Source organism: Pipistrellus kuhlii, unplaced genomic scaffold, assembly GCF_014108245.1.
Source record: "Pipistrellus kuhlii isolate mPipKuh1 unplaced genomic scaffold, mPipKuh1.p scaffold_m20_p_114, whole genome shotgun sequence".
NCBI classification, from domain to species: Eukaryota; Metazoa; Chordata; class Mammalia; order Chiroptera; family Vespertilionidae; genus Pipistrellus; species Pipistrellus kuhlii.
This window is the reverse complement of record NW_023425421.1, coordinates 329,407-352,185: the sequence shown is the minus strand read 5'-3', so window position 1 is coordinate 352,185 and position 22,779 is coordinate 329,407. Positions and strand designations below refer to the sequence as shown.

Here is a 22,779-nt window from a genome sequence, read left to right as displayed (position 1 = left end):
GGGCAGGCGCTGTGTGTCCTTGTCTCCCGTCACTCTGACCCCCATCCTCTTTCTCCTCGTGGCTGTCTCCTCCACTCATGGCTCTTCTTGCCCCCGGCGCCAGCCCCCACACAGGCCGTCCATGCACACATGACTGAGCTGATGGGCCTGATGACTATGCATGCGTGCAGGCCGGCGCCCCGTTCCCCACCCCCCTGGACACCCCGTCCAAGAGGCCCCCCCCCCCCCGTGACCAGTCACTCAAAACGTGCCCCCGGGCCACGGCTCGTCCTGCACATAGGCCGGGGCCGGGCGGGAGGGCGGCCCCCAGCTGAGCCGGAGCCCGTGGGAGCAGAACCCCGACTGGGCCAGGAAGGAGCTCTCAGAGGTACAGCCCCGTTAGACACCGGGGGGGGGGGGGGGACGAGGAGCCGGACCTGCGCCCCCACAGCAGGGCAGGGGCCCGGGGCAGCCTGTCCACCGGGAGAAGGTCACGGGCGCCAGTCGGACTGCGGGGCGGCTTCTGGCAGCCCCCTCCTTTCTGGAAAGCCGTCCGGAACATGTGCTGGTGGATCATGAGATCCAAATCTGACCGTCTCCACATGCCAGCGACACAAAAAATGATGGAGATGTTCCTTTTATTAATTATTATATTTTATTGATATTTTACAGAGAGGAAGAGAGAGGGAGAGAGAGTTAGAAACTCGATGAGAGAGAATCATCAATCAGCTGCCTCTTGCATGCCTCCTACTGGGGATGTGCTCGCAGCCAAGGTACATGCCCTTGACCAGAATCGAACCTGGGACCCTTCAGTCCTCAGGCTGACACTCCATTCACTGAGCCAAACCGGTCAGGGCTAAAATATATTTTTATTCTTGATTTCAGAGGGGAAGGGGGAGGGAGTGGGAGATAGAAGCATCAATGATCAGAGACAATCATGGATGGCTGCCTCCTGCACGCCCCCTACTGGGGATCGAACCTGCGACATGGGCCTGTGCCCTGACCGGGAATCAAATCGAACCGTGACCTCCTGGTTCATAGACTGATGCTCAACCACTGAGCCACGCCCGCCGGCAGTCTAAGGGGAAGGAGGCCTGTGCCCCTGACTGAGTAGCCGCACTGCGTGTTTTGAAATTCTTGTGGCCCAGCGGCTGACAGTCTCGGCTCTGAGGTCAGGCCCAGGCTTGCTGTTCCGTGAAGGAGAAAGCTGAGACATCGAGGCCTTCCCCCGGGCCTGTCCAGCTCCCTGCAAAGGCAGCCCAGGTACATACATGCAAGTGTGTGCACGTGTGTGTGCACGTGTGTGTGTGCGGGGCTCTTACTCTGAGGTTCGGTTTCAAACGTGGAGCCATTTGCTGCTGAGGAGCCGGACTCAGTGTTTGGTCTTCCTTTTTCTTTCCTTTTTATTATTCTGTTGTTGTTCATCCTCACCCGAGGAAATGCTTCCACTGAATTTTGGAGAGAGTGGAAGGGAGGAGGGACAGAGAGAGAGAAACACTGATGTGACAGACACATCAATTGGTTGCCTCCTGCCTGGAGCTGGGGATGGAGCCTGCAACCCAGGCACATGCCCTTGACTGGAATCAAAACCCAGGACACCTTTCAGTCTGCAGGCTGACACTCTAGCCACTGAGCCAAAACCAGCGAGGGCTCTCTATCTCTACCTCTCTCTCTCTCTCACGTTTATCTCTCTATCTCTATCTCGCTCGCTCCTCTCGCTCTCTCTCTCTCTCTTTCTCTCTCTCTCTCTCTCTCTCTCTCTCATTTTCTCTCTCTCTCTCTCTCTCTCTCTCTCTCTCTCTCTTTCTCTCTCTCTCTTTAATGAATCACCTTCTTCCTTTCAGCGTCTATACTTTTATTTTTTTAATGTTTTTATTGATTTCAGAGAGGAAGGGAGAATGGGAAAAGATAGAAACATCCATGATGAGAGAGAATTGGCTGCCTCCTTCCTGCACGCCCCCACTGGGGATTCAGCCTGCAACCGGGCATGAGCCCTGATGGAGATTGAACGGTGACCTCCTGGTTCCTGGGTCAACACTCAACCCCTGAGCCACGCTGGCCAGGGGGGCACTCAGGGAGACACACTCCCTCCAGTGACCTCACGCCCAGGAGCGCTGCCCTCGCACAGTGGCTTCCACAGCTGGATTGTTCTTTCCACGTGACAGATGAGCACATGGAACACGGAGGTCAGAGAGCTGACGAGGCCCAGGGGCCGAGGTCGGTGAACTCCCTGAGGTGCAGCTTTGAAGCTGAGGCGAGGCGGCCAGGGGAGCGTGAAACTCGGAGGCCAAGGTGGGGAGCACGGGGCACCCCGCCTCTCTCCTGCCCATCCGCAGCCCTTACCACCCCCCTCGCACGCCCTCTGCCGTCTGCAAAGGGCTTCTCGGCACCGATTGCGCTTCGAATAAGACCCTGAGGTGGCTTTAGGCTCCCTGCATGGATGACCGGGAGACGCTCCCAGGCCTGACGGTGGTTGGGCTCCAGGGCCGCAGCCCCCTCGCTCGGAGCCCCGGGCAGCACCGTGCCCGTGGCCGGGTCCCAGCCCCGACGCCCCCCCGGCCGGGGACAGAGGGTCCTCCGGGCGCTGGAACAGCCTCAGCCTCGGGGGAATGTTCCAGGCGTGGGCGGCCGGCTCTCCAGGCTCCCTTTACGGTTCACTCGCCGTCCTGAGCTGCCCCCAGAGTATTTTCCGTTCATGCCCACAGCGTGACCCCAGCGGGCTCATGAACATTCCAGAACGTCGGTCCGTACCAGCTCCTCGCGTTTGCACAGAATCCTTTACGGCACAAGGAAGTGAGCCGAGCAGACGGCACAGGTGGTCTGGGTGGGGGTGGGGGGCGCATTGAGGGGCCGAGAGACATGCAGGTGCAAAGGCCCTGGGGCTCAGCCAGTTCAGCTTGCACAGGAAACAGTGAAAGGGTTAGTGTAAGCCTTTGAGGTGCTTGATCTAGAGCCGTGGCCCTCAAACTCATTATCAACAGAGCCAAACATCAACATTTTGGCTCAACGATTGAAATTTCTTTTCTGAGAACCGAAAACTGACTCCTGCGCATGGGCCACGAAGTGTCAATCGCACTGTACGTGCGCACCCTCAAGTGGTATTTCCTGGAAGAGCTGCACTCAAGGGGCCAAAGAGACTCATGTGGCTCAAGAGCCAAAGTTTGCTGACCACGGACTTAGAAGGGCATGTCCAGGCGGCAGTTGAACAGGCAACTCTGCCACCGAATTTTAGTGATCAGTTCATGGCTGGAAATGTCTACGCTAGACAACGACACCACTGGGCTGGCATCCATGGGGAGCTCAGCACACAGCAGGTCCCATGCTCAGCACATAGTAGGTCCCATGCCAAGCCTAGAGGCGGCATCTATCAGTGACCAGAGTTAGGCTGTCAGGTCCCGTTCCCAGCCCCACCACTTACAACGTGTGAGTGATCTTCAGCAAAGGCTGCTTACGCTCCCTGTGCCTCGGTTTCCCCTCTATGCAATGGGGGTCATAACAGCATCTAGGTCCTCGGGCCATGGCCAGGAGTTTAACACACGTAGAGTCCTGTGCGTGGAACTCAATGGGTGTCACCTGCTCTGCTCTGTGATCCCAGCGAATCGTCACGGCAGAGGGGATGGCAGGCATGGCATTGAACGTGGGTGTTGGTGGGAGAGGGGAGGGACCCACGGGGGCACCGATGTTTCTTCCTTCGATGCAGGGAGAAGAGGCTGGCCGAGATGACCCGCTGGTCCACGTGCCTGCTGGGCTGGATGACCTGCCTCCTCTACTCCTGCCAGACAAGTGGAGGTGAGTGTCCTGGAAAGTGGTGGGGCTGGGGGCGGGGATTGGGGCCAAAAGCAATGATTCCTGAGTCCAAGAAGGCTTGGTAGGAACCTGGCAGACTGGGGCTTGGACCCGTTTGCTCCGTGTGACCTTGATCAAGCAATGCAACCTCTCTGAAGTCACTTCTCAACTTGCTGAGGAGGAGCAGAGGCATTTACCTCATGGGGCCATTCTGAAAATGAGAGAGAGAGGGGGGGGGGCGAGAGAGAGAGAGAGAGAGAGAGAGAGAGAGAGAGAGAGAGAGAGAGAGAGAGAGAGGGAAAGAGAGAGAGAGAGAGAGAGAGAGAGAGAGAGAGAGAGAGAGAGAGAGAGAGAAGGAGGGAGGAAGGAAGGAAGGAAGGAAGGAAAAAAGGAAGGAAGGAAAAAAGAAGGAAGGAAGGGAAAACTAAATAGAATGGACCCAAGCATCTTTCAAGATGCTCAGTATATGGCAGGGGGAATGCAAATACTATGCTCATTTAAAGGGCGGGTGGGGGGGGGGGGAGCTCTAGCCCTGGCTGGTGTGGCTCAGTCAGTTGGAGCATCGTCTCATGCACCAGAAGGTCGTGGGTTTGACTCCCAGTCAGGTGCATGCCTATGTTGTGGGTTCGATCCCCAGTTGGGATCTATAGAGAAGGCAACCAATGGATGTATCTCTCTCACATTGATATTCTCTCTCTCTCTGTCTCTCTCTCTCTCCTTCCCCTCCTCACTCTCTAAAATAAGTTAATTATTTTAGAAGGAGGTGGCTCCATTCTCTCTCTCTCTCTCTCTCTCTCTCTCTCTGTCTCTCTCCTTCCCCTCCTCCCTCTCTAAAATAAGTTAATTATTTTAGAAGGAGGTGGCTCCATATTTTCAGTTGACTGGACCCTCAGACTCCCTTTACGTTATTTTCAAATTAATTACTTAACTTTAACATTCCCTTGACATTATCTTTTTACTTGTAGTAGAATACACAGAACATACAGCTCCCCCTCTCAGTCACGTTGACGTGCACAGCTGCGTAGTGTTCAGTACATTCACACTGTTGGGCAACCAATATCCAGGACTCTGCACTTTGTCCTCATTCAACACCTTCTATTCCACGCCCCGCCCCCCAGACTCTGACCACCACCATCTGACTTCCTGTCTCTACGAGGTCCACGGCTCTGGGGGCCTCATAGAAAGGGAATCGTGCGCATTGGTCCTTTTGGGACCGGCTCACTTCACTCAGCATAATGTCCTCTGTGTCCGTCCATGTTGTAGCACGTGTCAGCATTTGCTTTCCTTTTAAAGCTGGATAACATTCCACCGTCTGCGTATGTACCACATCCTGTTTCTCCATGCACCCACCGATGGACTCTCGGGTGGCTTCTGCCTTTTGGGTTGTTTTTTTTTTTAATCTATTTTTATTGATTTTTTTATAGAGAGGAAGGAAGAGGGATAGAGAGTTAGAAACATGGATGAGAGAGAATCATCGACCAGCTGCCTCCTGCACACTTCACACCAGGGATGTGCCCGCAACTAATGTACATGCCCTTGACCGGAATCGAACCCGGGACCCTTCCGTCCCCAGGCCGAGGCTCGATCCACTGAGCCAAACCGGTTTCAGCTACCTTTTGGCTTTTGCAAACAATACCGCCGTGAGCCTGGGTGGACAAGCCTCTCTTTGAGATCCTGCTTTCCGTTTTGGGGGCCTGTCCCCAGACATGGAACTGCTGGGTCATAGAATAATTATATATTTTTCACTTTCTTTGAGAAACTGTCACCCTGTGTTCCACAGCAGCTGTACCATTTTACATTCTCACCAACGGTGCACTGGTGTTTCCATTTCTCCACATCCTTACCAACACTTGTTATTCTCTGCCTTTTTTCCACATAGTATCCATTCTAGTATGTGGGGGGCTATGGTCTTTATTATTATTATTATTATTATTATTATTATTATTATTGTCTGAAGTTTTACATATGTATCCTTTTCCCCCAATTGACCCCCCTCCAGCCATTCCTACCCCAGGCAAGCCCCCACGTCTTTGCCCATTGGTTATGCTAATATGCAGGCATACAAGTCCTTTGGTTGCTCTCTAACCCCCCCTCCCCTACCATTTGTCTCTAGATCGATCCATTCTTTTTTTTAAAATATATTTTATTGATTTTTTTACAGAGAGGAAGGGAGAGGGAGAGAGAGCTAGAAACATCGAGGAGAGAGAAACATCCACCAGCTACATCCTGCACACCCCCGATTGGGGATGTTCCCGCAACCAAGGTACATGCCCTTGACCGGAATCGAACCCAGGATCTTTTCAGTCCACAGGCCTACACTCTATCCACTGAGCCAAACTGGCTATGACTCGATTTACTCTTGTTCATGAAATCATGTTGCTCATTATATCCCACATATGAGTGAGATCATGAGATATGTATCTCTCTCCGACTGGCTTATTCCGCTTAGTATAATGCCATTTCCTCACCTTTTCATTGATTTTTAAAGAGAGAGGACGGGAGGGGGAGAGAAACATTGATCAGTTACTTCCTGTATGTGCCTGACCTGGGGACCAAACCTGCAGCCTGGGTATGTGTCCTGATGGGGAATCAAACCTGCAACCTTTGGGTGCACGGATTGAAGTTCCAACCAACTGAGCCACCCAGCCAGGGCAGCTGCATTTCTAATGGATCTGGGAATCTAAATTAACCGCCATCACGGCCCCAAATTTAACTAATTAGTTAACCACCCAAAGATTGTATGGTCAGCAGAGTGAGACCTTGGTTATCTATGTAACCGTGCGAGTGATGAGGAAACATTCTCTACAGTGAGAATCCTTTTCTACCTGGCACGTCCTTGTTCCTTAGTTAAAAATAAAAAACAATAAAAAAAAACAGCAACTCATACTCATGCACTTTAATTCCATTAAGTCCTTTTTTTTTAAGAAAAAAAATTTTTTTTTAATTTTATTTCAGAGAGGAAGAGAGAGCGAGAGAAACATCAATGATGAGAGCGAATCATTGATGGGCTGCCTCGTGCATGTCCCCTACTGGGGATCAAGCTGACATGTGCTCTGACCAGGAGTCAAACCGTGACCTCCTAGGTCACAGCTCGAAGCTCACCACTGAGCCGTGCCAGCCGGGTGCGTGACGTTCTTTTTCAATGACCACATTCTACGTCCCAGAGATTCCTAACCTGGGCCACGAGCCAAGCACTTGTGCCCATGCAGCCCTGGGTTTGGATTTTTAAAGAATGTGTTTATCAGGTTACTGAGAACAGCGGTTGTAACAAACTCCCAAGTATCAGAAGCTTCCCCCAAAACATTTCATTCCTTGCTCCTGTAAAATCCAATGAGGGTGCCTCTCGTTGGCAGGGATCCAGCTTCTCTCCCCTTGGGGTTCCACCTCCCCCCGAACTTCAGGATGCCCTGTGGATGCTCTGCTTCTGGCCGACAGACAAAGACCAAGAGAGTCTAGAGGACTTTGGATGAGAGCCTATTCTTGGCCAGGCCAGGAAGTAACATCCATCACTCCTTCCCATTTCCACCAGCCAGAACTCACTCCCATAATGCTTAGCTGCAAGGAAGTCTGGGAAGTGTAGTTCAGCAGAGCATCTGGGAGGAAAATGAAGCTGGTTTTGGCGAACACACTGCAGTCTCTACCAGAAGGAGGAGGACATACGAACGTGCCCCTAGAGAGAAGGTCTGGGTTCAATTAATACAAAAGCAAATCATTATTCAAACCCAATTCATTCACACAGGGGACAATGTGCCTGATTAAATGCCAGCTTTTCCACTTACGGGTCTCCTTCTGGTCAGCCTTCCTGAGCCCACACTCACATTCCAGTGCTGAAACTCAGTGCCCCCACGTCCCCCTCCGTACATACTGAGAAACTCATTTATTCCGTACATATTTGTCGAGTGATTTCTAAGTGCCAGTCACAATACTACGGGCCAGACACAGCAACAAATAAAAGACAGGCCTTACCCTTGACAGTGTGGCTCAGTGGATAGAGCAGCAGCCTGCGGACTGAAGGGTCCGGGTTTGATTCTGGTCAAGGGCACATGCCCCGGGGTTTCAGGCTCCATCTCCAGTAGGAGGTGTGAGTAGGCAGCCAATCAATGATTCTCCCTCATCATTGATGTTTCTCTCTCTCTCTCTCTCTCTCCTCTCTCTCTCCCTGCCTCTCACTTCCTGTCTGAAATGAATAAAAACATCTTTTTTTTAAAAAGTCAAGCCTTGCCAAAACCGGTTTGGCTCAGGGGATAGACTCGCAGGCGTCTTCAAACTACGGCCCGCAGGCCACATGCGGCCCGCAGAGGAGTCTGATCCGGCCCGCCAGGTTTTTTGGGCAGTGAGTGCAGCCGAGGTGTTACAGTAGGAATTAGTAGTTCATATAGTCCTGCCCTCCAGCTCTCTGAGGGACCGTGATCTGGCCCCCACTTTAAAAAGTTTGAGGACCCCTGGTAGAGCATCGGCCTGCAGACTCAAGGGTCCCAGGTTCGATTCCGGTCAAGGGCACATATCTTGGTTGCGGGATGTGCAGGAGGCAGCTGGTCAATGTTTCTCTCTCATTGATGTTTTTGACTCTCTCTCCCTCTCCCTTCTTCTCTGTAAAAAAATCAATTATATATATATATATATATATATATATATATATATATATATATATATATATATATATATTAAAGTCAGGCCTTATATTCAGAGAGCTCACAGTGAATAGGAGCGATAAACACAAAAGCAAATCGTTATATTCTTTTAAAAATTGGTGAGTACATGTTCAGAGACCGGCTCAGAGGACTCTGAGAGTGAGAAGAGTATTAATGCAGACGGGGCCAAGTCTTCCTGGGGGAGAAGCAGGGGGTAAAACTGGGAAGAGAAGAAGGCCACTCGGGGCAGGACGGGGGCCGTGAGCAAAACCCCCAAAGGCAAGAAAGAGTGCGGAGTGAGGTCAAGGCCATGTCCATCTGGGCGTGAGGACAGGGAGGTCAGCGGGGCCTGGCTGATGGAGGATTTAACCCAGCTAAGACGATTAGACCATCTGCTGGACTACTTGGCAGGTGGCTAATAGGGTGTGTTATGTGTTGATTCTTTTTTAAAAAAAATATATCTTATTGATTTTTTTACAGAGAGGAAGGGAGAGGGAGACAGTCAGAAACATTGATGAGAGAGAAACATCGATCAGCTGCCTCCTGCACGCTCCCTACCGGGGATGTGCCCGCAACCAAGGTACATGCCCTTGACAGGAATCGAACCTGGGACACGTCAGTCTGCAGACCGACGCTCTATCCACTGAGCCATGCCGGCGAGGGCTGTGTTGATTCTTACTAACAGCTCACAAGGACAGCCTTAACGCTGTGCACAGGGAGCATCTGCCTGCCTGCCCCTCACCGCCGGCATCCCATTAGCCCAGGGATGCCCATCACTGAGGAAAGGCATTGACGGCCGTGACAATGACGACGATGATGGGAGCTGACATTTGCTGAGCAGCAGCCCTGCTCCAGGCACCCTGCCGAGCGCTTTCTAAAGCTGAACTCTTTACACTCGGCAAAAACCAGGACCACACCGTTCTGAGGCCCCGTGGTAGAAAAGGCAGCATTTGCTAAGGAGCCTAAAGGCGCCCCCCACTGGTGAGGCGCAGCGACGGAGTTCTACCTTTTCCGTTCTGTCCCAGAGCCGCCTTCTCCCTGCCGTGGTCACGGCCAGGTTACACAGGGTGAGGGTCTGGTCCAGAGCGAGAGGGCACTGTTAGGTTGCAGACAGGGGGCTTGGGTCTTGTCCGCCTGTACGAGTAACAGACCAGCTGTTATAACAAACAGCTCCCATACGTCAGCGGCAGAGCCAAATCGGGGTCCAAGTCGGACTCATCTGGCACTTCCGTGTGGGTGTTTGGTGCCATTTCGGTGTGATTCAGAGACACCGGGTCCTTCTGCTGTGTGGCCTCACCATCCCGGGTGAGGGCCGGGGACGGAAAGGGGAGGGAGATGCTTCAGCATTCTGCATCGGGGCCTCTTTATCAGAGTTTCCAGCCTTGGCCCTCCTGGCACTTGGGCTGATGGCTCTTCGCTCTGGGGGGCTGCCCTGTGCCTGGGGATATCTTTAGCAACATCCCTGGTCTCTGCCCAGTAGCTTCAGAAGCACAGCTCCCAGTCCCCGCTCCCAGAGGTAACCTCCGAAAATGGCTGCAGACATGGTCTGGTGTCCGCTGGGGAGGGTCGTCATCGCCCCTCTCCTGTCAGCTGGCGGACAGGAAGCTCGGGCACCCAGGTTTGCTTGGGACGTTGTTTTTGCGGGTTTTGTTTGTTTGTTTGTTTTTTGCCAGAAAATGAACACCATTTCTGCCCAGATTGTATGAGCCATCATTTTGTTTGTTTGTTTGTTTTAATATATTTTATTGATTTTTTTTACAGAGAAGAAGAGAGAGAGATAGAGAGTTAAAAACATCGATGAGAGAGAAACATCAGTCAGCTGCCTCCTGCACACCCCGCATTGGGAATGTGTCCGCAACTACCGACCTGAATCGAACCTGGGACCTTTCATTCTGCAGGCCAATGCTCTATCCACTGAGCCAAACCAGTTAGGGCTGTTTGTTTGCTTTTGTTAATCCTCACCTAATGATATTTTTTTCATTGCTTTCAGAGATAGTGGAAGGGAGGGAGGGAAGAGAAGGAGGAAGAGAGGGAGAGAGAGAGAGAGAGAGAGAGAGAGAGAGAGAGACAGAGAGAGACTGACTGGTTGCCTTCCACATGTTCCCCATAAGGGGTGCAAGGAGTGAACCAGCTGCCCAGGTATATACCCTTGATCGGGAATTGAGCTGTGATCTGCTGGTTCTTAGGTCAATGTTCAACCACTGAGCCGCTCCAGTTGGGCAATAGAAAATATAAATATTTAAAAAAAGAACCAGTGGTTTACATTTGCACATGGTTTAACTCTTGCAAGAATCAAGACATCGCCTCCTGTTTTGTCTTCTGTGCTTCAGTTGGCAAGGCGGCCTGTGTCTTCCCCTTCATCTACAAGGGCTCTCTCCACTTCTCTTGCACCAGAAGACACAGCATCGCCCCCTGGTGTGCCACCAGAGCGGTGTACGACAGGCACTGGAAGCTGTGCTTGGTGGAAGGTGAGTGAGTGGAGCTGTGCGGTGCCATCCGCGGGTTTCTGTAAATCATGGACCACAAAAGAGACAGTGTGAGTGTACGTATATTTTTTGCAGACAGGTTCTAATGTACACGTGAGCGTGGAAAATGCCCTGAAACTAAACATAATGGTAATGATGGGTCACAATGTTCACCAAGATAGTGCTCTCTGAGTAAAAGGACTGCAACCAGTCGACCATTGTATTTATAAAAATATATATTTTATTGATTTTTATTTTTATTTATTTATTTATTTTTACAGAAAGGAAGAGAGAGGGATAGAGAGTTAGAAACATCGATGAGAGAGAAACATCTATCAGCTGCCTCTTCCACACCCCCTACTGGGGATGTGCCCGCAACCAAGGCACATGCCCTTGACCGGAATTGAACCTGGGACCCTTCAGTCCTCAGGTCGACGCTCTATCCACTGAGCCAAACTGGTCTCAGCGACCATTGTATTCTTTATCTCTTACTTAATTTTTTTAAATTAATAAGGGGGGAGGAGGGGAAGGGGTTTTTGTTTACGTTCTTTTTGTTAAGCCTCACCCAAGAATATTTTCTTCTCTTGGTTTCTAGAGCATGGAGGGAAGGGATGGAGGTGGGGGGAGAGAGAGAAACATGGATGTGTCTTTCTCGCATCGATTGGTTGCCTCTCGCATGCGTTCCATACAGATTACCCACGATGCATCTTCCCCTTCATCTATCGGGGAAAGTCCTACAACAGCTGCACCACGGAAGGCAGCTTCTTTGGGAAGCTGTGGTGCTCGGTCACCTCCAGCTTCGATGAGATGAAGCAGTGGAAATACTGCCAGATCCACGGTGAGGCACAGACCAAGGGTGGGGAGCGTGGTGGAGGGGAAAGTGGAGGTCAGTGGTCCTCGTGACGGATGGTGGCAGGTAGCAGGGCTCTCTCAGAGAGGCACGGTGACAGGCACCAGGGCTCACCGGACGGGCGCCGCTGAGAGGGAGAGTGGTTTATTGAAGAGCCGGCAACCTGAGAAGATGGAGGACGCTCGTCCCAAAGACCACCTCAACCTCCCAGTGCAGACAGAGGTTTGGACAAGGAGAGAGAGGGAAAGCAGAACAAAGAGACCGAGGATTGAGAGTTCTCTGTTGAGGGGACTAAGTTCAGACCAGCACAGTCAATCCTCCTTTGGTCCTTGAAACTGGTCAAGTGAGGGTCTGGTGTGCATCCTTCTGGTTTTGGTCATCCTCGTTTTATGTCATCCTGGTCTTACAGTTGAAGGTCAACACATTTCCCAGAGCTGGGATGAGTGAAGGTTTGAGTCTGTATCTTTTATTTAAAAAAAAATATATATATATATATATATATATATATATATATATATTATTGATTTTTCACAGATAGGAAGGGAGAGGGCAGAGAGGAAGGGAGAGGGATAGAGAGTTAGAAACAACATTGAGAGAGAATCATAGATCAGCTGTCCCCCGCACACACCCCACAGGGGACACACCCGCAACCAAGGTACATACCCTTGACCAGAAACGAACCTGGGACCCTTCAATCTGCAGGCTGACACTCTATCTACTGATCCAAACCAATTTTGGCTGAGTTTGTATCTTTTAAAGTTAGTTTCCTAAAACTCTTCTACAATGCATGCTGATTATCTACAACTACCGATTAGTCAGAGCCAGCATTTACAGAACAATGTCAAGAGAATGGATGTGGTAATGGGTTACAGCAATTAGAATTTGCTTCAATCACCAAACAGATGCCCAAAAATAGGTCCTGGAAGAAAAGGTAGTCTTTAGCTCTGGCTTCCTCTACTACATCGAGAAAGTTATTAAATCTCTGGGTCTGTTTGCCACCTGAAAAATGAGGACACAAAGGCTGACTTCAAGGTGTTTGGTTTTTTTTTAAAGATTAGAGATCATTTTCATAAACGATAGGTCACTGTGTTTCAAACATACCACAGGCCTAAGAAATAGGAGTTCTCCACCTTGCCTATCATCGGAGCCAGTGGTCAGAAAATGGGCTTTGAAGTCAGACCTGAGTGAGACCCCTGCTATGACCACTTACCAGCTGTGTGATCTTGGGCACATCAGATAATACAAATATAATGGTCATAAGATAGCAAACTTTTAGTGAGCATTTGCTGTGTGCCTGGCATTGTTCTAGGAACGTCACATGCAAGAACTCATTTATATGCCCGAACAACCCCTATGAGGTTGAAAAACATATGACCAGTAGCCCCATTTTTCAAATGGTGAAACTGACGCTCAAAGATGTTCATTTGTTAAATGAAAGAACTGTGATTTGATCCAGGAAGTCTAAGCTTCAGAAATTGTTCTCTTAATCACTGAATTCCTCTTCCTGTCCCTCTCTTCCTTCTCCCTGTCCCTCTCCCTCTCCCTCTCCCTCTCCCTGTCCCTCTCTTCCTTCTCCCTTTCCCTCTCCCTCTCCTTCTCCCTATTCCTCTCCCTCTTCCTCTCCCTCTCCCTCTCTCACTCTCCCTCTTCTTTCTCACTCTCCCTGTCCCTGTCCCTGTCCCTCTCCCTCTTCTTCTCCCTGTCCCTCTCCCTCTCCCTCTCACTCTCCCTCTCCTTCTCCCTCTCTCACTCTCACTCTCACTCTTCCTTCTCACTCTCCCTGCCCCTCTTCCTCTCTCTCTCTCTCTCTCTCTCTCTCTCTCTCTCTCTCTCCCTCTCTCTCTCCCTTTCCCTCTCCTTCTCCCTGCCCTTCTTCTTCTCCCTCTTCATCTCCCTCTCCTTCTCCCCCTCTCGCTTTCCCTCTGCCTCTAAACCCAGGCCAGGCCCCTTGGTGTGATTCTGGCTTCCCACAGAACCCACCAAAGCAGCCTTTCATTAGGCAATGCTGAGTGTATTGCATACAAAGCAAGGGCGAGCACCACCTTGGCAGGGTCTTAATAGCACCTTGGAGGGAGGAGAGAAGAGCCAGGATATTAATTAGGTTTTGGGGGGGGTCTTTCAACGTGGGGATGTGACGAGGATTGGAGATGCGTAATAATATAGCTTAGAACTGGCAGTCATGGCAAAGTGATGTTTCTGAGAAGAACTCAAAGTATCTTAAAGAGTAAATAGTCTTTTAAATTTTTTAAATTTTATTTTTCAATTACAGTTGATGAGTCAATAGTCTTCTTGATATAATTTATTGAAAAGTTGAAAGGTCTGCCAAAACCACTCAGTGGATAGAGCGTCGATCTGCGTACTGAAGGGTCCCAGGTTTGATTCTGGTCAAGGGCATGTACCTTGGGTTGTGGGCACATCCCCAGTATTAATAGAGGGTGTGCAGGAGGCAGCTGATAGATGTTTCTCTCTCATTGATGTTTCTAACTCTCTCTCCCTCTCCCTTCCTCTCTCTAAAAAATCAATACAATATATTTTAAGAAAATTAAAGACAGTTATCCAATAGGCACACTAGCTTTTATAAAAAAAAATAAAAAAATAAAAAGAAAGAAAGAAAAGAAAAGAAAAAGAAAAGTTGAAAAGTCTGGTGTTTATTTAAATGTTTTTTTCGGGAAATTCTTGAAGGTTACAATATTTGCAACTTTGATCTTCCCGGGCAAGAATGTCTTAGACCAGTAGAGTCCTATTGATGAAGCCCGTGGAACAAGAAAGCCTTATGAACGTAGACAGTAAACCATGTGGAAATAATGCTTTACTTCTCTGTAAAGCGGAAATAATAACATCACCGGAAGTTGCTTGGGCGTGCTCAATATTAAATCGCCTTTCGTGAGACAAAGCGAGGCCCGTCGCTGGTGTGCGATGAATGGGTCCCGTCTTCTTGACCCGTAACCTCTGTCCGGTCGTTTTCCAGAGTTCGGGGGAAACGCCCTCAGCAAGTCCTGCATCTTCCCCTCCGTCTACAGAAATAACGTGATCTCCGAGTGCGTCGAGAACGACGACAACAAGCTCTGGTGTCCAACCACAGAGAACATGGACAAGGACGGGCTGTGGAGCTTCTGTGCAGACACCAGTAATCCAGGGGGTGGGAACTGGGTGGGCGGGCAGACCCTTCCTTTATTTACTCAACAGACGCCCCTCCAGCCCCACTGTGGGCCAGTCACTGTGAGGGGCTCTGGGGATAGAATGAGGCAGAGTCCTCTTCTCACTGGTTTGATGAACAAGTAGCATAAATATGAATTTTAAGGGTGTTTGTTTGGGTTTTTTTGCCTTGTTTTGTTTTGTTTTGTTAATCCTCACCCAAGAATATTTTTTCCATTGATTTTTTTTTTCTTTTAGAGTGAGTGGAAGGGAGGGAGAGAGTGGGGAGAGAGAAACATTGATGTGAGAGACACATCAATAGGTTGTCTCCCACGTGTGCTCCCACCAGGGCCAAATATTGCACTGCAACATACCCTTGACCTGGAATTGAACCTGAGACCCTTCGGTGCATGGGGCAAACTCTAACCATTGAGAAACACTGGTTTCTCAATGGTTAGAGTTGTTCTGTTTTTCTTATTCCTCACCGAGGATATTTAAGGGTGTTATTTTTTAATCCTATAAAATAAAACCTAATATGCTAAGTGTCTAGTTGACCGGTTGGCCATTCAACCAATCAAAAAACAATATGCTAATGATTTGCTAAGGTCACTCAACCACTCACTATGACATGCACTGTCCACCAGGGGGAAGACATTCCAACCGGTAGGTTAGCTTGTTGCTGGGGTCCATCAGATCAGGACTGAGCAAGATAAGCCAGGCAGGCCCTGGAGCCCTCCCACGGTCCCTCCCCAGTTGGCCAACCTCCCATACCCCTCCCCAGCCCTAATCATGCTCTGGTGGGGTCCCTCAGCCTGGCCTGCACCCTCTCACAATCCGGGATCTCTCAGGAAATGTCAGAGAGCCAATTACAACCCAATCTCACAATTCAGGCAGAGGGACCCCACTGGTGCACCAAACCTCTAGTCTATTAATAAGAAAACTAGAACAGTAAGAAAACCAGTTCAACCGAAACCGGTTTGGCTCAGTGGATAGATCGTCAGCCTGCGGACTGAAAGTTCGATTCCGGTCAAGGGCATGTACCTTGGTTGCCCAGTAGGGGGTGTGCAAGAGGCAGCTGATCGATGATTCTCTCTCATCGATGTTTCTAACTCTCTATCCCTCTCTCTTCCTCTCTGTGAAAAATCAATAAAAATATTAAAAAAAAGAAAAGAAAAAAAGAAAAGAAAAAGAAGACCAGTTCAAAGTACAGATTTCTTCACTGAAATAATATAATCAGTGAAGAAAAGAATGCCGAGCAGAAACAAGATTGCTAAATCCTGTATAATAAAAGCCTAATATGCAAAAAGGCAGAATGACTGGTGGAACGACCAGTTGCTATGAGGTGCACTGACCACCAGGAGGCAGATTCTCAATGAAGGAGCTTCTCCCAGCCCCCAGGGCCCAGGCCAGCCAAGGTGGGTGCCAGCATCTCCCTGCAGGTCGCCCCACCGGGTGCCCCGAAGATTGGCCCTAATCATCAGCCAGGCCTGGGGATGCAACCCATGCACAAATTTCGTGCATGGGGCCTCTAATTAGATATAAAATACATTCACATCTAAAGTGGTTATCAAACCTTTGGGGTTATTGACATCTCTACTGAGCCAAAATTATTCAAAACACATCAATCTTCTACCAGTTACAGCTTCGGGGCCTCCAATCCATTAGCAGATAGGAAATCAAACAAAGTTATATGTCCCTTCAGCAGCCGTCTGCAAACTCCCACCTATGGGCCGAATCTAGACAAACTCTTCTTTCTTTCTTTTTTAAACTGATTTTTGGGGGGTTTTCTAGAGAGAGAGAAGGAGAGAGGGGAGAGGGAAGAGAGGGAAACATCGATTTATTGTTTCACTTCTTTGTGCATTCATTGGCTGATTCTTGTGTGTGCCCTGACCGGGATTGAACCCACAACCTTGGTGTTTCAAGCGACGCTCTAACCAGCTGACTAACCTGGCCAGGGCTGGACAAATGCTCTTCTCATACAGCCCCCGATCCAATGATAGTTCTTACATATTTGTGTATGCTTTAAAAAAGAGGAAGAAGAAGAAACCCATTTTGTGACAGGTGAAAATGACATGCAATTCAAAATTAAGGGTCCACCTCAGTCATTAAAGCGTCAGCCCATGCACCAGGGGGTCACAGGTTCAATTCCCAGCCAAGGGCACATACCTGGGTTGCAAGTTCAATACACAATTCGGTTGGGGTGCCTGCAGGAGGCAACCAATTGATATGTCTCACCTCTCTCCCTCCCTCTCTCTCTCTCTCTCTCTCTCTCTCTCTCTCTCTCTCCTTTTTCCTCCCTTCCACTCTCTCTAAAACCCAATGGGGAAAGTGTTCTCGGGTGAGGATTAACAAAAACCAGGGTCCGTACGTAAAGTCTCACTAGCTCGCAGACATGCCCATTGCCTACGGATTGTCTGTGGCTGCCTTCCCGTCACAGTGGTGGCATGAAGATGGTGGCAAACACTGCGTGATGCTCAAAGCCGCACCATCTGGCCCTTTTCAGGAAGTGTGCTGACGCTGAGCTAGAGAATCGGGTGTCCCTTAGGAGCGTGGCCTTGGCAGCAGACAATGGTCTAGCCCCGTGGTCAGCAAACTGCGGCTCTCGAGCCACGTGCGGCTCTTTGGCCCCTTGGGTGTGGCTCTTCCACAAAACACCACGGTCCGGGCGAGTCTATGTTGAAGAAGTGGCGTTAGAAGAAGTTTAAGTTTAAAAAAGGTGGCTCTCCAAAGACATTTCAATCGTTGTCCTGTTGACATTTGGCTCTGCTGAGGAATGAGTTTGCCGACCACTGGTCTAGGCCAGCATTTCGCCCCTCCCCCGGGAGCCGGGGCCACGCCCACACCACAGGCCTGCGCTTTCACAAAGGCCCGGGGATAACCACCGCCTGGTCTCCTTCTTCTCCAAGGGGTCACCTCCCTGGTGCCCAGCTCCCCCTGCCACTTCCCCTTCAAATACAAGAACAAGAATTACTTCAACTGCACCCGCAAGGGCTCCGAGGAGAAGCTCCTGTGGTGCGCCGCCTCCTACAACTACGACGAGGACCGCACCTGGGTGTACTGCTGACGCCGGGTAAGACCATGGGGGGCGGGAGGGGGGGCGGGGGCGCAGGGACCAAGCCTGGGGCGTGGCTGATGTGAACGTGGGTCAGGGAGCACCGGGGTGGGGTGGGGGGGGGCTGGGGAGGGGTGCACCATTGATGGGAAGGTGGGATCCTTTCCTCCCAGCGTGTACCATCTGCCCAGGTTCCCAGCCAGGCGAGCTGCCTCCCCCGGAGACCAGATTGAGAGTGTATGCGTTGATGATGAGTGAGCGAGTAGGATCGTGCGATTTCTCCAGCCAGAGCTGCTGGGGAAAGACGGCCTTCCGGTCCCGGGCAGCCCTCCTGTGTGGGTAGCCCGCTGCCCCCAACGCTGCGGGGCTAACCGAGGGCCAGGCGGGGTCCCCGTTTCTTCCTGGTCCTCTGGGCCCCGCCCCACCTCAGCGCTTAAGCCAGCTCCCTCTGCAGGACCAGCTCTCTCCTCCCTTTTTTTCCTCCTGAGTCCCTCCTGCCTTCATTCTCTCCATGCCGGTCAGGACTCTCAGGCGCATGACTTGGGTGCACCCCTGAGAGTTTTGCAGCAGCTGGGCCCCGGTTTCCCGAACCGGCTCCTGTGGTTGGGGGTGGTTGTTGCATTGCTGCTATTTTATTTATTTTATTTTTTTTTTTTAAAGAGAAATGCCCCAGGAGTGGAAAGAAAACAGTGAAATTGCTGTTTCACTCTCAGCTCTTAAGTAATTTTCGAAAACACGGTTCTTCTAAGGAAAAGCTTATGACCCGGCCTGTTCCATTTCTGTCTTCACTGTAATTAATTCCCACACCACCTGCTCGTCCAGGTCCTTCTCTCGCTGGCGGTTCGGTCCTCACCACGCGGAGGGCCCGGCCGCGGAGGCGATGCTGGTGCCCAGCGCGGGCTCTGAGCTCGCTTTCTCCGCGGGAGAAACGGGTCTCCCGTTTCCGTGTGAGGTTTCTCCCGATCTTTCCCTCCAGCAGCCGCTTTTCTGTTAGAAGCGGCTTCCGTGCAAAGGTGGAGCCTGTATTTGGGACCGCATTTCTTTGAACCTTCTCACTCTGAAGCCAGGGTCCCGGGACCCGGTGTGGGAGCAGCCTGGGCAGCGGGCGCTGTGCCGGCAGCAGGCACCTGTGTGCACGTGTTCATCCTCAGGCGCCGAGCACCCCGCCCTCGGGGGGGGACCAGAGCCCGGGAGCGGAGGGACTGGCCCCTCACGGGGCTCCCGGCCCCCGGGAGTGGGGGGCTGGGATCTGACCCCACAGTCTGGTTCCAGAATCCACACCCGACTCCGCTGCTCTGCGTCTGGGCCTGATAATGCCAACCGCCCAAACCACCGCGGTCACAGCTGGCATTTCTTAAGCGCTGCCGCGGGCCAGGGCGGCCCCGCGGGCTCCTTGTCTTACTGAGCCCTCACCACAGCCACCGCTCAGCCCGCGGTTCGGGTCAGGGCACGGCCAGAGGCGCAGGGGCGGGAGGAGGCTTCGGTGGGGAATGGTTAGCGAGGACAAGGCCGGGCCACAGGAAGTCCCATCACCACCCTCCCCAGGTGGACAGTGAGAAGGGCATCTCCCTCCGCTTCCCGCGGTTTGTTCGCGTCCGTGAAGACAAGACGCCGGAGGAGGCCACCACCAGCTCCCAGGTGAGGCCGGGAGGGGGCGCTCCTGGCCCGAGAGCGGATCGGAGAGGGGGGCGCTGACCTGCGGTGGGCGTGAGGGGCGGAGCGGCCCTGGCTCTGACCGCCGCCGGCCCTGTCTCCTAGGTGGCCTGGCTGTACCGGAGGCAGAGTCTCCAGGAGGACACAGACCAAGACTCCGACCCGGACCTGGAGGTTTCCTGCTAGGCCCTGCCCTCCGGACGGGCGGCCGGCACCGCCGGCGTCAGAAGCAGACGTGGTGTGGTGTCAGTGTGTGTGCGGGTGTGGTTTAACGTGGGGATTTAGTCGTTTCTAAAAAAATAAATAATTATTAACCCCCGCTCCGTGTCCAGGTCTTGCCGGGCTCTGGGGGTGCTCTGAGAGCTCACGTGTGGAGCACGCGTGCCAGCGGCTGCTGAAGCAGCGCCTTCCAGCAGCGACAGGAACCTCTTCCCCCGCAGTGTGCACTGTGACAGCCGCCGGCCACTGGCCAGCACTTGAAATGTGGCCGGTGCAATGAGGACATAGTCTTATATTTATTTTTACTTATATATTAAAATGCTAAAGGCCTGGTGCTGAAAATTGTGCACTGGGTGGGGAGGGCAGGGGGCAGTCCCTCAGACCAGCCTGCACCCTCTGGCAGCCTGAGCACCCTTGGGGGATAGCCGCCTGCCACTGCGCTGCCGGCTCCCCCTGTGACCACCTGGGCAGCTTCTGCATTGAGCATCTGCCCCTGGTGGTCAGTGGATGACATAGCAACCAGTCCTGTCATTTAGCCAATTTGCATATTAGCCTTTTATTATATAGGATGTTTTTTATTGATATTTAGAGAGAGGAAGAGAGAGGGATAGAGAGAATCACGAATGAGAGAGAAACATCGATAGGCTGCCTTCTGCAAGCCCCCTACTGGGGATCGAGCCTGACATGGGGGCATGTGCCCTGACCAGGAATCGAACTGCTGATCTCTTGGTTCCTGGGTCAGTCTCAGCCACTGAGCCACACTGGCTGGGCTCTATTTCTTTTTAATTAAATTTCACCTGAGTAGCTCCATGTGGTTAGTGGCTATTGCATTGGGCAGTGGCAGTTTCAACCTTAGAAACTCATTTAACCTCCCAGCCACCTAACCTGGGGCCACCGTCCCAGAGGACAGGGAAGCACAGGGGGGGAGGGGCTCGCCCAGGGCCGGAGCGGGTGTGCTGGCACCGGCCCGACTCCACTGGTTCTGGGCCCACACCTTTCGGGGACGGGAAGTTACAGTGACGTGCCAGACCCAGCTCCGCCTCGCACCCCTGGGGCTAGGCCCGGCCTCCGTCCTCACCCGGCCTGTATGCCTGGACTGACACGTGGGGCCGGCAGTGGCTGTGTGTGTCTTGCTCATCCCAATAGGCCCAGCCCCAGCAAGATGCCTGGAGCCAGCCCTCCCCTCCCCACCTCACCTGTGCACACCATGCGGGGGGGGGTTCCTGAGGAACGAGCCAGGGGAGTCAGAGGAAGCGGCCCCTTAACCAGCGAACCCAGGGCAGCCACTGCTGGCAGCTTCTCATCCTGGGGGCGGCGATTACCTTCCCTCCCCCGATAAAATGGCTTTTGTGTCTCAGCTAAGAGTTCCTGAGAGCTCTGTCTTAAAGGACCAGTATGCACCCATGTTCATCACGTTCCATAAAATGCTTACGGCAGTAATATGTGATGGGGTGTCAGGCATTGTGCCTGGGGGTCCCGGTGTCCGTCTTGCTCTGTGCGGAGCCCACGGTTCCTTTAGGTGAGCAACGGGGTCCCACTCCCTACACCCCACAGGCCTCTGGGAACACACATCCGGAGCAGCCCCGGCTGCCATGTCCTTCTGCCAGGGCTGGGCAGGGGTATCCTCTCACCAAACACCCTCACCTGCCCCACCAGGTCAGGACTTTCATTATCCCAGTTCACAGACAGGACCCTGAGGCCCAGGAATGGAAGGCCCTTTCCCTCGGCCCACTGCCCAGGAGGCGGGACCGGGATCTGGTCCAGGCTGTTGACAGGAGGCCTGTGTGCATTGCCATGGACTAGTGTCTCCCGAGAGTAAGGGGACCAGACGTCCCGCTTTTGGCGGGAGAGTCCCGATGTTTAACCATTTGTCCTGCGTCGTTTTAAGACAGTCTCGATTAAAAAAAAAAAAAAAAAAAAAATCGGAACTGTTTCAAAATACGCGGGACTCCGGACAAATTGTTAAAAATCGGGACGTCTGGTCACCTTAGCGGGCCTCGTGTGCCCCTGCGAGGAGCTGGCGCCTTATGCCCAGGCACGGAGGTGGCAGGTCTGGGGGAAAGAGATGGTGCTGACACTGAAGGGATGGAGTATAAGACACTGAAGGGGTGAGCCTGGAGTCGGAGGGAGCAGAGACCATGGTCCCCCCATCCCCCGGTGAAACCACGTTCCTTATAAAAACCGTTGAAACATTCAAGGGGCGAGGATGATGGGAGCTGGGCTCTGGGAGGTTGGCAGGAGCAATAGCTCATTATGCATATGAATTGAAGTGCATAATCTCTATTTGACACATGACTGGTGATGTTCATTTTAATCCTTTGATTAAGATGGTGTCTGCCTGGTTTCCCCTCCAAGAAGCAGCTCTCCTTCGACAGTAGTATTTTGTGAGGAGGCATTGAGCTACGTAAATATTGTCACACTTTCCAGTGATCTTTAAAAATATATATATTTTTATTGATTGCAAAGAGAAAAACATCGATGATGAGAAAGAATCACTGATTGGCTGCCTCCTGCACACACCGCAAGGGGATCGGGCCAACAATGTGGGCATGTGCCCTTGACCAGAATTGAACCTGGGGCCCTTCAGTCCTCAGGCTGTTGCTCTATCCACTGAGCCAAAGCAGCTAGGGTTCCACCAATGTTTGTTTGTTTTTTTTTCCTTTAAATATATGTTATTTATTTTTATAGAGAGGAAGGGAGAGAGATAGTTAGAAACATTGATGAGAGAGAATCATCGATCAGCTGCCTCCTGCACGCCCCCCACCGGGGATGTGCCTGCAACCAATGCACATGCCCTTGACCAGAATCGAACCCGGGACCTTTCAGTCCGCAGGCTGACGCTCTATCCACTGAGCCAAACCGGTTTCGGCTCCACCGATCTTTTAAAAAAAAATCTGTGTGGCTCAGCTGGCGTGGCTCAGGGGTTGAGTGTTGACCTATGAACTAGGAGGTCATGGTTGGATTCCCGATCAGGGCACAGCCTGGGCTACGGACTTGATCCCCAGTGGG

At 51.8% G+C, this 22,779-nt stretch overlaps 1 protein-coding gene and 1 long non-coding RNA gene across 2 annotated transcripts; both read left to right on the top strand.

Moving 5' to 3' along the window:
- Window positions 1-2,502: 2,502 nt before the first annotated feature.
- Window positions 2,503-19,870, top strand: LOC118716002. Its single transcript, XR_004987029.2, has 3 exons — window positions 2,503-2,514; window positions 19,444-19,536; window positions 19,657-19,870. It is a non-coding gene; the product is annotated as an uncharacterized LOC118716002 (long non-coding RNA).
- On the top strand, window positions 3,699-17,910 carry LOC118716000 (epididymal sperm-binding protein 1). Its single transcript, XM_036432655.1, has 6 exons — window positions 3,699-3,772; window positions 4,765-4,768; window positions 10,735-10,864; window positions 11,553-11,699; window positions 14,680-14,838; window positions 17,753-17,910. The coding sequence occupies exons 1-6, from the start codon at window positions 3,699-3,701 to the stop codon at window positions 17,908-17,910; spliced, it is 672 nt and encodes a 223-aa protein (XP_036288548.1).
- Window positions 19,871-22,779: the final 2,909 nt, after the last annotated feature.

What these genes read in the sequence shown, in the direction of transcription:
- LOC118716000 (XM_036432655.1), top strand. Translation starts at nt 3,699, where the DNA reads ATGACCCGCTGGTCCACGTGCCTGCTGGGCTGGATGACCTGCCTCCTC. An exon ending in GAAATACTGCCAGATCCACG is followed by an intron (nt 11,700 to 14,679) that starts GTGAGGCACAGA and finishes GTCGTTTTCCAG; the next exon opens with AGTTCGGGGGAAACGCCCTC. An exon ending in GAGCTTCTGTGCAGACACCA is followed by an intron (nt 14,839 to 17,752) that starts GTAATCCAGGGG and finishes TTCTTCTCCAAG; the next exon opens with GGGTCACCTCCCTGGTGCCC.